Source organism: Ctenopharyngodon idella, chromosome 24, assembly GCF_019924925.1.
Source record: "Ctenopharyngodon idella isolate HZGC_01 chromosome 24, HZGC01, whole genome shotgun sequence".
Classification (NCBI taxonomy): Eukaryota; Metazoa; Chordata; class Actinopteri; order Cypriniformes; family Xenocyprididae; genus Ctenopharyngodon; species Ctenopharyngodon idella.
In genome coordinates this window covers 7,308,957-7,324,629 of record NC_067243.1, presented here as the reverse complement: position 1 = coordinate 7,324,629, position 15,673 = coordinate 7,308,957, and the positions used below count along the sequence as shown (strand labels likewise).

At 42.9% G+C, this 15,673-nt stretch overlaps 2 protein-coding genes across 15 annotated transcripts in view; one reads left to right on the top strand and one right to left on the bottom strand.

The window, feature by feature from the left end:
• LOC127507381 (uncharacterized) overlaps nucleotides 1-8,518 on the top strand; it is an 84,971-nt gene extending 76,453 nt beyond the window's left edge. For 11 of the 12 annotated variants that reach the window (XM_051884447.1, XM_051884445.1, XM_051884441.1 and 8 more), the window contains 3 exons: nucleotides 1,345-2,049; nucleotides 7,663-7,842; nucleotides 8,078-8,518. In XM_051884447.1, the coding sequence (XP_051740407.1) occupies nucleotides 1,345-2,049; nucleotides 7,663-7,842; nucleotides 8,078-8,247 (1,055 nt within the window). In that variant the 3' untranslated portion in view covers nucleotides 8,248-8,518. The remainder of the gene's footprint in view (nucleotides 1-1,344; nucleotides 2,050-7,662; nucleotides 7,843-8,077) is intronic. The other variant, XM_051884446.1, reaches the window with a different exon arrangement.
• LOC127507385 (von Willebrand factor A domain-containing protein 5A-like) overlaps nucleotides 1-15,673 on the bottom strand; it is a 62,830-nt gene that overhangs the window by 44,170 nt on the left and 2,987 nt on the right. Inside the window, exons 11-15 of one of the 3 annotated variants that reach the window (XR_007928334.1) lie at nucleotides 15,460-15,618; nucleotides 15,271-15,374; nucleotides 11,693-11,925; nucleotides 11,042-11,122; nucleotides 10,548-10,607 (exon numbers count right to left, since the gene is read on the bottom strand). Coding sequence is in view for 2 of the 3 variants with exons in the window: in XM_051884452.1 (XP_051740412.1) it covers nucleotides 15,271-15,374; nucleotides 15,460-15,618 (263 nt within the window). In the remaining variant the exon portion in view is untranslated. Of the gene's footprint in view, nucleotides 1-10,547; nucleotides 10,608-11,041; nucleotides 11,123-11,692; nucleotides 11,926-15,270; nucleotides 15,375-15,459; nucleotides 15,619-15,673 lie in introns of those variants that run through there. The other 2 variants (XM_051884452.1, XM_051884450.1) reach the window with 2 other exon arrangements.

Below are 15,673 nucleotides of genomic sequence, written 5' to 3'. Positions count from 1 at the left end.
AGACCTGCAGTTCACACAAGGGTACCGGCCTGGGACCTGGCCGTTGTGTTACAAGACCTCTCTGTGGCCCCCTTCGAGCCTATCGAAGAAATCCCTGAGAAGTTTCTCACAATGAAAACTATCTTTCTGTTTGCTATTTCGTCTCTCAAGAGAATTGGAGACATTTAAGCCCTTTCGGTATCTCCCTCGTGCCTGGAATTTGTGCCCGGCATGGTTAAAGCCTTCTTGCACCCTAGACCGGGTTATATTCCGAAGGTCCTCACTAATACTGTGAGGCCTATTGTGCTGCAGGCCTTCTGTCCTCCTCCCCTCCGGACTTCTGACCAGGAGAAGCTGAATCTGCTTTGCCCGGTTAGGGCATTGGATGCTTATGTCCACAGAGCTGCCCTGTGGAGAAAGTCAGAACAGTTGTTCATTTGTTTCGGACCACCTAGAAAAGGCTACCCTGCATCTAAGCAGAGGATGAGCAAGTGGGTGGTCGAGGCCATCTCATTTGCTTACGAGTCGGCTGGTCAGCCTTCACCTTTGGCTGTTCAAGCTCACTCGACCATGTATGGCTGCTTCTAAAGCACTATTGTCAGGAGTTTCTCTCCAAGAAGTTTGTGATGCGGCAGGCTGGTCCTCGCCGCATACCTTCGTGAGGTTCTATGAACTGGACCTCGGCTCCACTCCAGGGGCGCAGGTGCTATCATCCTAGTGTGCGCATCGATTTCACATGGATGGTCACTTGCTCATATGGCGACGTGGGTATTAGCATTCTCGCAGCGCTTCGACGCAGCTCGAGTTCCCTTGAAAGGGAACGTCTCGGTTACGTATGTAACCTTAGTTCCCTGAGTAGGGAACGAGACGCTGCATCGCCCTGCCATACTCCCAGCATGCCCGTAAGCGACTTGCTTCAGTTTTCCAGAAGCTGAATGAATGGGTTTTCGGATAGACTTTATAGTTTCCTGTTCAGTGACGTCACCCGCCTATGACATTCCGTCACTCCATTGGACTGATTTCATACATGCTTCACAACGCAATCACACAGAGACGTTCCCGCAGCGCTTCAACACAGTTCCCTTCTCAGGGAACTAAGGTTACATACATAACCGAGGTGTTTTCTTTTCTCCATAATTCATAATTATTGCCCATCAATAACTTTTGTTCAACTCTGATTCAAGAGTTTAATTAATTTGAGATACACTTATATGTTATTTTTAATCAATAATGTGTAGTTTGACACCCATACAGATACGGTGAACTTTATTTCAGTAACTTTTTGTTTCACAGAGAGAGAATACTTAGAAAGACTTAAGATGTCACCCGTCTTAAGAAGTTTGTTTTGTTCTCTATTTGTTTCAGGTAATACTCAACATCTCTCAGATCTGAGGATTGTGTTGATGGGGTATAGAAGATCTGGTAAGAGTTCATCAGGAAACACCATCCTGGGCAGAGAGGAGTTTGACTTGAAGACATCTGCTCAGTGTGTGAGGAGACACGGAGAAGTAGCAGACAGACACGTCACTGTCATTGAAGCTCCAGGATGGTGGAGGAATGACACTGTAGAGGAGAGTCCTGAGATACTGAAACAGGAGATTTTGCTCAGTGTGTCTCTGTGTCCTCCAGGACCACATGCTGTACTACTGATCATAGATGTTCACAATATATTTGAAGAGACTGAGAGAAAAGCAGTGCAGGATCATCTGGATCTTCTCAGTGAGAGAGTCTGGAGTCACACTATAGTTCTGTTCACCTGTGGAGACTCTCTGTTAGACACATCTATAGAGCAGCACATTGAGAGTGAAGGACAGGATCTCCAGTGGCTGCTGGACAAATGTGGGAACAGGTATCATGTTCTCAACAATCACAACAGGAGTGACGACACTCAGATCAAGGAGCTGCTGGAGAAGATTGAGGAGACAGTGGCACAAAACAACGGCTGCCATTTTGAATTAGACAGAAAGATTTTACAGGAGGTGAAAGAGAGAAGAAGTGCAGAGGAAGAGAGAGAAAAAGAACGAATGAAGAGGATGAAAAAACAGGGAGAGGACATCAGATCACAGATGAGTAAGTCGATATACTTTATAGTTCAGATACAGTCATGTTCTAGAGTTTACATACCCCTTGCAGAATCTGCAAAATGTTAATTATTTTAACAAATTAAGAGGGATCATACAAAATGTGTGTTATTTTATATTTAGTACCATCCTGAGTAAAAATATTTTATATAAAAGATGTGTATATATTCCACAAGACAAAAAAATGACCCTGTTCAAAAATTAACATAACCTGGATGATCCATGATTGTTTATTTGTTTTGTGATGTTTGTTCATGAGTTCCTTGTTTGTCCTGAACAGTTAAACTGCCCAATGTTCTTCAGAAAAATCCTCCAGGTCCAGCGAATTCTTTAATTTTCCAGCATATTTTGCATATTTGAACCCTTTCCAGCAGTGACTGTATAATTTTGAGATCCATCATTTCACACTGAGGACAACTAAGGGACTCAAACACAACTATTACAAAAGGTTCAAACATTCACTGATGCCCCAGAAGCAAACATGATGCACTAAGAGCCAGGGGAGGAAAACTTTTTGAATTTGAAGATCAAGGTAAATTGTACCTAATTTTTCTTTTGGGAAACATATAAAGTATCTTCTGTAGGTTCCAAAGGGCAGTACTATATGAAAAAAAATAGGATATTTAAACAAAATAAGAAAAATTTAGACATCTTCATCCTGTTCAAAAGTTTTCACCCCTGTCTCTTAATGCATTGTGTTTCCTTCTGGAGCATCAGTGAATGTTTGTTTCTCAGTTGTCCTCAGTGTGAAAAGATGGATCTCAAAATTATACAGTCACTGCTGACTGTATACTGAGTATATTAGGTAAATCATTAAAATGTAAGTCATAGCAATAACAAAAAGAAATGTCTCAGGTTACGCATATAACCATGGTTCCCTGAGAACAGGGAACGTGATGCTGCGTCAGAGCACTAGGGGAACCGCTTCTGCGGGAAATGGTGTCTGAAACACTTATCTAATCTCGGCAATATCATATTGACCGGCGACAGCCCATGACATCATAGTGGTGCGACCCGTAAGCATATAAAGGGGCGCCTAGATAACATGTCATCCACTTATCGTCTGAAGGGAGTGTATGCAGGCGGGCCCCGATGCATGGCTGAGAGACGCAGCATCTCGTTCCCTGTTCGAAAGGGAACCATGGTTACATGCGTAACCTGAGACGTTCCCTTTCAAAAGGGAACTCGCGCTGCGTCAGAGCGCTAGGGGAACGATATACCCATGTCGTCATGCTAAGGGGAGTGCATGCCAGCATATGGCAGTGACAACTGTCAGAATCAAGCAATTTCCACTGAAACACAAGACCCACTATTCCTATGGGTCACAAATGAGCTGTCAGTGACATCACTCCCTGCGGTCAAAGCCCAAGCTATAAGCCTCAAAGAAGCCTCCCATATGTTGCACATCGGGGCCTGCCAAGGCCGCTCCAAGGCCTGGGACCAACAGCTTCAACAGAAGGGGTCCCTTTTAGGGAGTGTGGCTAGGGGGCCAAAGGAACCCCAGCTAGTCACTTCTCAGGGGATCTACGTCACCCCGAATGCCACCAGGGAGGCTGACCTGGTTCCTAGCATTACTAGTAACCTAGTCTGCCAACAACCTGTCCGTTTCAACAGAAACAGAGTCTCCAGATACATAAGTCTCACGAAGAGACATCCAGAAAGAGGGACTGCAAAAGGGCCGTAACCAACTCAGACCAGATCTTAGAGACGGGCATCCTGGAGAGCAGGACTCAGCAAAGCGCTATCGACCCTTGCCAGCAAGGGGAGTTGATCTGCTCAATCCTAGGATCTACAAAGCACCTATGTTTCAAGGCGCTAAGGAAGCTGTGCACTCTAAAGGGGGACCCTTGCGAGGGGAGTGCTCACAGCCTAAGGGCTGATCTAACTGGGAGGCCTCGATAGAAGCCTTCGACCTCTGACCAGACTTAGGGAGCTAAATACTCAAACCTACCCTCAAATTGAGGGGAGTCAAAAAGCTCGACCTGTTAGGTTGACCAGGCTATAGGCAATAGAAAGCCAGGCCAGCTACACGTAGTAACGTGCAGTCTCAGGGAAGCCCGAAAGGGCAACCACCTGACAACAAGACCTTACTGACCGATACCAGCTGCTGGGGACTCGCATCAGGGAGGCCTACAGTGGCCAACTACCTGGTATCGCGTCTAAACTGGCAGAGAAATACCCGCATTCTGGGGAATTTCACATTCAGAGGGGCCCCATAGGGCCGAACACATCGCTTGCAAAATTTCACTGGCTGAAATGACCATTGCTAGCCGCCATGCACCCACTTGCTATGGGCTGGCTGTCAGGGAGGCCTGCTAAGGCCAACTACCTGCTAGCTAGCTGTCTAGGGCCTGCAACACTGGGGCTTGCCCACAGGAAGGCCTGCTAACTTTCAGGGAGGCCTGCTGAGGCCAGCTACCTGATAGCATGATTAGCTAGCTATTCAGAACTTGCAACACTGTGGCTCGCCATTCTCAGAGAGGTCTGTTAAGGCAGCAACTGAGAACAAGCATTCGCTAGCAGCCAGAATCCTACACTGTGTCATCAGAGAAGCCTGCTAAGGCCTACTATCTGTAGCAAAACTATGCACACCTACCAGAAAAACCCATTACTGCTGGGGACTAGCCTCCAGGGCTACTTATCCAATAGCAAGGCATTGCTATTAAGAGCCCCACAAAACGTTGGGGGTTCGCCCACAGGGAGACCACCAAGGCCTGCTACCTGACAGTAAACTACTACTAGCTGTCACAAACTCAAAGTGCTACAACATCCACATTGATGGGGTTCATCACAGAGAGGCCTGCTAAGGCCTACTATCTGATAAAAATTACAATAGCTACCAGAAACACATTTGCTGGGGCTGCTCACAGGGAGGCCTGTTAAGGCCAGCTACCTTATAGCAAGTCTAGTAGCAGAGATCAACTGTTTAAACAGCGCCTAAGCCTGGGACCTATCACATTGCCGACAAGCAGTGTACTCAGTAAAAGCACCTTTTACTCTTTAAGCAAGGGGAGTGCAAACATACTCCAACATGCCCTGGAGGAATCCCATCTGGGCCTACTACTCCAGATGAACACGGGTGTCAGTTCGTGGCAATGCTTGGGCTACAAGGGAGCGTAATAAATGACCAGACCGAAGTGAAGGTCAAAATACCGCTCGACCTGAGCCACAATGGTGCAGGGCAGATAAAACAGAGCTATAAGCGAAGTGGAATGGGGCCTTTCATATAAAAGCCACCCATAATCGACCCAACGCTTGAACGTTAGTTCAGTGGGCTTCAGCAGAGTCTAGCGATGGTCTAACAATAGCTCAGCTTATGAAATGCGGGACGCCTACCAAAAAGCATTTACTATTCACAAATAGAAAAAGGGAACTGCCTATTCTGCCTCTACACCAACCTGCATTATGCCCCAATGCAGAGGGGCGGGCCTTGGCCAGACGACTCTCTATTGAGAGGAGGCCAACTCTAGGGATAAAAAAAAATCTTTTAGAAAAAAGGAACCTACGCTCACCTAATGAGGGGTCAGAGGCAGGAATGTTTAGCAGACCGCCTAAATTATCCCTAGCGCTAGCCTAGGCCAGCTGTTAGGTCGGCCCTGGTGAGGGCTAGCCCGCAAAGCATACAGGTGCATCTCAATAAATTAGAATGTCGTGGAAAAGTTCATTTATTTCAGTAATTCAACTCAAATTGTGGAACTCGTGTATTAAATAAATTCAATGCACACAGACTGAAGTACTTTAAGTCTTTGGTTCTTTTAATTGTGATGATTTTGGCTCACATTTAACAAAAACCCACCAATTCATCTCAATAAATTAGAATACTTCATAAGATCAATAAGAAAAAGTGTACACACAAAATTTTCACAGTTACGCCATCTGGATCAATGTTGATTGGTTGATTCACATTTAAACTGTTTCTGTACAAGTGATTTGCCGTTTCTAAACTAACGTCTGGCTTCCTTGTGGTTTAAACACGCAAACAGTAGCTCGTATATCACGTTCAGATCACATGCACAGTCGCAGACAGAATCATTATGAAACTCTGAACTTACTGTCATCGCTGTCCTGCGATTTATCAACAAAGTTGCTTAGAAACTTAAAGTTATAGTATATATGTATTTCTGTTTTGAATTAACTTCAACCCACAGCTTCACTATTGGTAAAGAGACGCAGCACAGACTGGTAAGACAAATTTTTACATGCAATCGTTCTTTTACTAATGTGAATTCGCAGGTCAGAATTCACCAAACTTGAACTTTGGAACGCAGCGAAATGCAAAATTTTTCGCACGAGCTGGCGTTTCCGGTCTGACGCATTAGCATACGTGTAAGTCAATGGGACAAAAAGTGCAGTATGACTGCACCTTTAAGCTGTATCTGATTTAGAACGAGCAGAAATAGACAGATAACTGATTAAATAACTGATTATGTTGACGGTTCCTACGCAGTTTGGAAAAATATGGAATTTGATTTAAATCATTTCCAGGTCTGGATAAGTATGGAAAAGAAAACTAAACTATAAATAAATAAAATTAAATAAATAAATAATATCATACAAGCAACGTGTTCATGGCAAATTTTAGTGATCCTTTAGTGATTGTTGAACACAATTGAATAAATTCAAGGTGCACATATTTTTATTTTGCAAACCTCTTTGTCTTTTTACATAAGTGAGTCTCTTTTGATCTTTACTAAATGAAGGTGTGTGTGATTCAAATCAGCAAAAGTTAAAAGAACAACCGATCATCTAAATCAGACTGCACTTTGCTGTTTGATCATTCAACATCAAACAACGATTACAATATCAAACTGACGTGTCGGAGGTGAATATATGCAGGTTATAAAGCGTTTTAGGCTTCTTCTGAAAAAATAAGAATATGTACAAAGCTTAATAATCTATCTCTCAGCCCTGCACAGTTTTTGCTCAGGTTTCCAATCGCCCTGGATAAAACCATGGGTCCAGCCACGTCCATTGAATTTCTGGGCTTTAACTTGAATACAGCTAACTTCCAGGCCTCACTGCATAAGGATTCAATAGGATATTTCTGTTTGCTTCCACCTTCCTAGATGCTAGCGCCTTCCCTCCTTTAGCGTCGCAAGCCCAGATGCCTTATTTTGCCAGCTTCCCTCTTTTTCTACCCTCCTTGTTCCTCTCCAGGCTCCAGGGGCTGGCCCGAGCGTGAGGCTGCCACCGCAAGCGGCCCCGGTCCCAGCCATTCTTCCAGCCTGCCTTTTCCTGATTTTCTCTTCTCAGCATTACCTTATTTGTATCTCATGTAAACAGCATTAAGAACCTCCAGGCTGGCTCTATTAAGGGTTACCTACGCAAAATCCAATTTTTCCATAAACATATTTTCGGCTCACCCTCCTCTGAAATAGCATATTCACAAACATCCCTTTTTATCAAAGGCATCCAAAGAACCCAGCCCACCTGCCAAAAAGCCAGGAAAATGGCTTTACAGTATTCTGTAAAGAATACTGAATGAAAAGAAACTGATGAATATATTTCTTCAATGCCATGTCAGTTTCTGTGGATAAAAGTGTCTGTCAAACACATTAATGTAAATGTTCTCCTGATCTGCTCTCTGCTTTCATTATTATAGTGAGTGGAGATGATGGATCTGATTCATGCTCTCTGGGAAGTTCTGCTTACGGTTCATTCAGATCACGATCAGGAACAGAAACAGTTTTCAGTTCATCACGTTCCAGAGATTCATCTCATACAAGATACGAGTCAGGGGACATAAAACTATATAACAGTATGGAATGGCTACCACCAACCAGTGAGTGTCTTCTGTTTTATTTGGCACTTTCAGTAACTTTTGTTTCCCTGTGAAATTTTTAAAGCATTAGAATCCCATCTTTTAAAATCCCATCTGATTAATAAAGTATTTGTATAATGTTTTAAAGGGCAACTGGTAATGATTATCAATAGGCTACATTATTTTTAGGAACATAATGAGTTAAATGTCAGATTTTTGAGTTTTAAGCCGTTTACTGATTTATTTTGTTCCACAGTGAGTGGAGATGAGCGGTCGGACACATGGTCTGTGGGAAGTTCTGCTTATGGTTCACTCAGATCACTATCATCAGCAGTTTTTAGCTCATCATGCTCAAAATCTCACAGCTCAGGATTCGGGTCTTTGCGGTCCATCCCGGAGTCTGAGGAACGTTCAGGAACCAGATGAACACTTGCTCTGCCCAAGATCCCAAAACTTTTCCCAAGAAGAGTAAAGAAGCATGATAAAATTGAAGACACTGAGAACTTGAATTATATCAAATTAATGAAAGAGTCTTTGAATGTGTCTTTAAATGTTGACATTTATAGTTTTGACAATATTTAATGATAAATATTACTAAAACTAAAAGTTACATGCAGTTGTTTTAACCTTGAGTGATGAAGTTAATAGTAATTCACATTAGCAGAGCTGTAACAAATATATTGATACGTAATTTTGATTATTTTGTTTGATTATTTTGTCATAGATTTGTCTATTAAACTTTGTGTCTAGTTTTGCCCCGACACAAAGGGGCAAAGTTTGCCCGACCCGCCATGGTGCCCCGAACCGCCCGAAACGCCTGACCCCGACCCGCCTGAAACGCCCGACCCCGACCCACCATGGGGCCCCGAACCGCCCGAAACACCCAACCGTTTGCTTTCGTTTGTGAATACATGGCGGGTTGGACCCACAAGAGGTCGACAGAGACACCAAATGTGAGATATTTTGAGCTGCTTTAACAGGGTTATGCATGATATTGGGTTATTTTGAATTTATGTTAAAAGAATGTGAAGAATGTGCTTAAATTATATTATTTATTAATAAAATTAGTAATTTTAATGTACTTAAATAATAACTAACAAAAAATCTACAAAAATGCATTAAAAATAAAAAAATAGGTATAATTCATTTTGACTCGCGAGGAACACTTTTGTTAAGTACGGGAGGAGAGGATGAGGGTTAAACTGAGTCACAATTTTGGCTCATGAATATTAAGTTATATTCAAAAACGCCTTGCGCCTCAAACTTTTAAGCCAAGTGGAATTTCTACTGGAAGCTTTCCAGGAAACTTCATTACAGGTGATTCATCAGTTATTCAGACTTTAGAAACAGAATTCGTCCTTTTTGTAATTGTAGCTCTTTCATTTTTCGTAATTTTAAGGGTGTTAAAATGTTATATACACATACTTTTGGTTACAGAATGCAAATTGTGACTATTTTTCATATTTGTGTATAAACATAATTGTCACTCCAAACATTATTTTGCTGCTGTGTGAAAGTTTCCTCCAACCGCTTTAGTAAATTACTGAGAGACAAAGAAAACGAACAGCAGTTTTGTTCAACAGTTTTTTAATCTGATTTAAAATATTTTCAACCTGAGACTTTATGTTTTATGGTATTAACTCAAAATGTGTTTCTAAAGTCAAAGTGGCTCAAAAATATGGCACAGGTCACACAAATACTCAGCAAAAAAGAAGCATCCTCTCACTTTCAACTGCTTTTTTCCAACAAATTTCTGAGCATGTGTAAATATTTGTATGAACATAAGACGTAAGACGTGAGATGTAAACTGAATAAATTTCACAGATATTTGATGAACAGAAATGGAATAATGAGTCAATATCAAAAGTAGCATTGTCTCAGGCGTCTTAAATTACAGACATTGCAGTTCATTGCTCTGTTCACATCTGCAGTCCTCAAGCCTCCTGCAGAAGGACTATGGCACGTTCACACATGTGATCAGGAACCTTGGCCATCGTTCTCCTGGTGTGTTTTAGAGTCAGTAGAAAGGTCTCTTTAGTGTCCTAAGTTATTGGAACTGTGACTTTAATTGTCTACCACCTGTAAACTGTTAGTGTCTTAAAGGCTGTTCTACAGGTGCATGTGCAATAATTGTTTATGGCTCATTGAACAAACATGAAAAACACTAGATTTTACATAATTATCTTTAACATACAGTATACCGAAAAGGGGGCGTTTCTTTTTTTGCTGAGTTTATTTTATAATTTGGTCTTCTGACATCTTTGGTCTTCTGACATCTTCAGATTCCCAGAGTCTCTTGGGTCACCTGACATCCGAGCAGGACATTACCCACACACACACACTGAGACAGATCGCCCACTGAAACACACACACACTCGAATCATCAGTGTGTGTCAAAGAACTGAAGATATCTAAATGAATGTGTTCTGGAATGGAGATCCCACCTTTCTGAGAGCCGATCCATGACGCTGCCTTCATGGCCACAAACTGCCACTCGACCTGCTGGTCTATTTTACAGCCGTATAACCAGATCAGAGCCAGGAGAGTGGCCCATACTGACCCATCCACCTGTGTACAGACCATCATCCACTGCATTTGTTACTGGACACAATCATCGCTGTGTTATTATTTCATCACATCTCTCACCTGTGCTGGTTTCTGATTGGTCAGCTCATCCTCCGTCTTCCCAAACACATCCGCCAGTGTGGCGTCCAGCTCCCAGCAGCCTGACGCCTTCTGGAGAGAAACCAGCTGGAGAAAATGGTCCTTTGGGGGATCAGGAGTGGCTGAACACACAAAATGATGTTACATAAATTATGATAATTGAAAGCAAAATACATTATACCTCAAACCGTCACAAAATATGAGTCCATATTGATTTCTCTAGTAAAAAAAAGTCCATCCCTTGTTGTCCATTAAAATCCATGACATACTTGTTTAGAACTATTTTCGCTTGTAAACGGTGCTTGATCTGTGCATATTTCTCTCCTGATTCAGAAGAGACAACTTTTTCAGTGGAGAAAGTGATATTATGGATAGAGGACTCGTATTTTAATGGTTTTAAGTTAAAAACGCATTAATGATTGATTTGTTTTTTACAAACAAGCGGCTTTTCGCTTCAGTATTCAGTAAGTAAGATAGTACTTTCCAAACATAGCCATTGTGTCCATCTCTTGTGTGTGTGTGTGTGTGTGTGTGTGTGTATTTGTACTGTATATACCCTCATTCTTGCTTTGAGAGTCTGTCTGAGCAGTCGGGGCAGCCTCAGTCTTAGAACCACGACGGAAGAAATTCCGTTCCTCTGCAAAAGACAAATAATGATCATTAACCATGAGGCGACGCTGCATTTGTGTTTCACATTTAGTGAGCTTTAGTGACACTATGTATTCATTGTATTATTTGTCATTAATCCAATCTTCTGTTCAGGTCCAGTCACTTAAAGAAAAAAAATCAAGATCAAAAGATAAGAAAAACATACAGTTTTAATTTTAACTAAGTTTTTCAGAACAAAGATTAACCATAACAACAGATAGAACATTTCCATAAATATATATATATATATATATATATATATATATTGACTACAGGGGGACTTTAAAAATTATTATATCTTAAACACACGCAGTAGTGTAAATGCCCGTTCAAATGACCTCAAGCCTGTCTGCCGCTCTCATTTCGAAGTTCAGTCAATGATTCCTGATGGTGTTCGTAGGGAAATGTAAAAAAAACAGTAACTATTCCTGCGGGAATCTAGATAAATAAAGTTGTATATCAAAAAGCAGCCCCAAGTCATGTGAAAGGGCCTTTCAGAGATTTATTCTCTACATCTGAGTATGTCTGGTTTTACAGTAAAAGCGATTTATACACTCACAACTAGAGTACAGACAGTATGTCGGCACTCTTCTCTGCAGCAGGGGTCCTTTCACAGTCTGTCTGCTGTCTTTATTAATGGCAATGAAGGCTGTATGAACACTGCTCACTCCTGCCTGAACACTGAGCTCCACTATCTTGCTCCTGATGCCCTCAACATCTGTATCACCTGACCTCTCCTCCTGCTCCAGAGAACGGATCGGGGTCCGAGCCGCCAGCCGGTGGATGGCCAACCTGCAACAACATGGAGGAAAACTGGGAATTATTGTTGGCTTAGAAAAGCAAACAGCTAATACAACTGCAAGTGAAAATCCCAAAATAATTAAATCGAATATATTTTATTTAACAAAAAACACATGTCCGTGTTGGGGATAAAAGTAATGCACTACCATATTGTATAACTTATTATAAAAAGAATAAATTATATTAATTTTGGAAAGCTGATTCAACAACTAGGAAGAGAGCACTTTTCCATTATTTCTGTCACTAAATGAATTACTTATTTGACAAAGTAACACGGATAAAGATGCACAGATATTAATTCTGGCCAGTAACAATAAGGCAATAATTATTTTCATGTTACAGCTAAAAACAAATAAATGGCTGATATTAAAAACATCTCAGGTTACGACTGTAACCATAGTTCCCTGAGAAGGGAACGAGACGCTGCATCAATGATGCTTTGGAAATGCTCCTGCGTGATTGCGTCTGAAGCACGTGTGTCAACTAGTCCAATGGCGAGACGGAACGTCTCGGGCGGGTGATGTCACGACCAGGAAAGCATAAGAGCTCATCCAGAATGACCGGCATTACGAGCATAAGAGCTCATCCAGAACGACCAGGAAAGCATAAGAGCTCATCCAGAATGACCGGCATTAGCTTCAATTAGCGGAAGCGTCTCGTTCCCTTCTCAGGGAACTATGGTTACAGTCGTAACCTGAGACATTACCTTTCAAGGGAACTTGCACTGCGTCAATGACACTTTGGGAACGAAATGCCCAAACGCCGTACTTACAAGTGCCTGTCCGTGTGAAATTTTGGCACAACTTTTATAGCCCAGGTCCAGGCTATAGAAGCGTATGAATGTGAGCGGGGAAGACCAGCCCGCCGCATCACAAACCTCTTGTAGTTTACATCTGAAATTAAGGCCTTGGAGGCCGCCATACACCTGGTAGAGTGAGCTCTGACAACTAGACTAGACAAGAGATCTCATAAGCAAGAGAGATAGCCTCGACTATCCACTTGCTAACAGTCTGCTTAGAAGCAGGATGACCTTTCTTAGCCAGTCCAAAACAGACAAAAAGCTGATTGGATTTTCTCCACATGGCAGCTCTGTGGACATATGTATCCAGCGCTCTTACTGGACAGAGAAGATTAAACTTTTCCTGGTCCTGATCCTTGAAAGGAGGAGGGCAGAAGGCTTGCTACACGATAGGCCTCGGTACATTGGTCGGCACCTTGGGGACACAGCCCAGCTTAGGGTAAAGGAAAGCCTTAACCATCCATGGTGCAAACTCAAGGCACATGCCGATAGGGCCTGATGATCTCCTACTCCATGGATTACTCCTACTCCTAATCCATTTAGATCCGCTCTGATGGATAGATCCGTTTAGATCCATCTAATGTATTTGTTTCCTCTTTGTGTAAAGCACTTTGAATTACCATTGTGTATGAAATGTGCTACACAAATAAAATTGCCTTGCCTTGCCTTACTCTCTTTAGAGAAGAAATGGCTAGAAGGAAAACTGTTTTCAATGTCAGAAACTTTTCTGAAACTTATTCAATGAGCTCGAAGGGAGAAAGAACCCGACATTGGTACGCTTCGCTCCCAAAAGCGAACCTGAGGAATTTCCACACTCAGGAACTGTGATGTGGAAGGATGGAGACATGGAAGTACGCGTCCTTTAGATCTATTGTGATGAACCAGTCTTCGGATCTGATTTGCATCAAAATCTGTTTCAGAGTCAACATTTTGAGCTTTTTGACTGAACGATTCAGTTGTCGAAGATCTAATATCGGACACAACCCTCCATCCTTTTTTGGAACAATGAAGTAACATCTTTCTCTACCATCTGCAGGACTCATTGAGATACATTTGGCAGAAGCATCCACTCTGCCAGAGAATCTACTAAGGGAGCCTCTCGAGGCTGGCCTGTGGTGTACTTTGAGCAGCCACCTCGGTGACCCGAAGCAAAGTAGCAGGAAACAACTGTTTTGACTGCTCTTCGAACCTCCTCAGAGGGCGTGAGCCTGACGCAGCGGGCACCATTAAATGAGGTGAACATCAGCCCACCGCATGGGGGGCTGCCCTCAGAAATCTGATGCTGGTGGCGTCAGGACTTCTTTTGAGCCGAAGCCTTCTTCGCCAGAAGAATGGTCCTTAGATCTGGCTTCTGCTTAGAAGGATTCAGCTGAGAGTGTAGTACTGGTCCCTATGATTTTTGTGGGGAAGCACGAGATGCGACACTCTCTTTTTGCTTTCCCTGTGCAAGGAGCTTGAAGGCTGGGGCTGCTCATGTCCAGCAGCCCCAGAGGGTGGAGAATGGCGAGGGAAGCGTAGCGTTTTTCTCTGCTTGCTTTTAAGTCTCCTGGAACTTCTCGACAACTGTATTCATGGTGTCACTGAAGAGGCCAGGGGGCGATAGCAGGGCATCAAGGTAAAAGGCTTTGTCTTTCTCTTTGATCCCAGAGAAACTGACCCAAAGATGCCTCTCAGTAGCCACCATAGCTGCCATAGACTGCTCCGACAGCTCTGTGGCCCGACGCAGTTCTCAAACCACCTCTGGCCCTACCTCCTCACCATCATCAAAATCCCTCTGCAGGTCAGCCTGGTATGGCTGCAGTATAGACATAGTGCAGACACATGCCAGCCTGATGACATTCTTAGTGGCTTAGTGGGCTGCACTGGGGCCTTCAGGGACGATGCAGAGCAGATAACTCACAAGCGTCTGTTCAACCCTAGGCATCGCCCCATAGCCATACTCTTTCAACCCCATTATATCTGAATATACATGAACTTGGGGGCTGAAAAGTCAGGACGAGTATGGCTTATTCTATGATCTAGATAACTCGTTATGAGGATCAGGAAAAAAGGGAAGGCCCCGTGGTGGAGGTGTCCAGTTTACTTTTAAGATGAGCGCCCTGTTTCTCGGCTGGCCACAATGCTCAGTTTAGACAAAGCGCGAGTTATCACCTCCACCAGCTCCTCATATGCTGGGGAAAGAGGTGGCGAATCCTCGGAGCTGGATAGCTTCTGGGTGGAAGAAGCCACATTGCGGGCTTCCTACACTTGAACACAGATCGCTTCCTGTGGCACAGAAGCTAATGTCAGTCATTCCTGGAGTGCTCTTATGCTTTCCTGGTCGTGACATCACCCGCCCACGACGTTCCATCTCGGCATTGGACTAGTTGACACACATGCTTCACACAAAAAAAATAAATAAATAAAAAAAATCACTCATATGGTCCTGGTATACTATGCATCTATATTATTATATTATCGTGTAAATTTAGCAATTTAGAGGTGAATTGGTCTAAAGCAGGACTGGAGCTGTTGTTGTCAGTGTTTGTGTGTGTTACCCTGTTTCCTCAGTTGGTTTGAGGCAGAAGTGGAGCTGGTTTGTTACTGGTTGATCTTTAAGACTGTATTTGACTGTCACTGTTCCCTCAGAGCCTCCTGAACTCTATAAAAGAGGGGAATTTTTATCATCTAAACAAATGAGAGACACTCCTACTCTCATTAAAGAAACACATGCTACATCATCTCACCTCTCCTTTAAGTTGGGCGTAAATAAGTGACCTTTGACCCTGGAAGAGCACATTTACGGGTGCAGACAGTGTGTCAACAGTAATGCCATCTGGAAGGGTCCAATCCACAGAGATATTAACCACAGCGGGCTGCAGTGCAAACCTGAGGGACTGCATCACCTGGTATAGTTTGAAGAGAAAGAGAAACCATTGAGACATTTGACTAGGAAACATT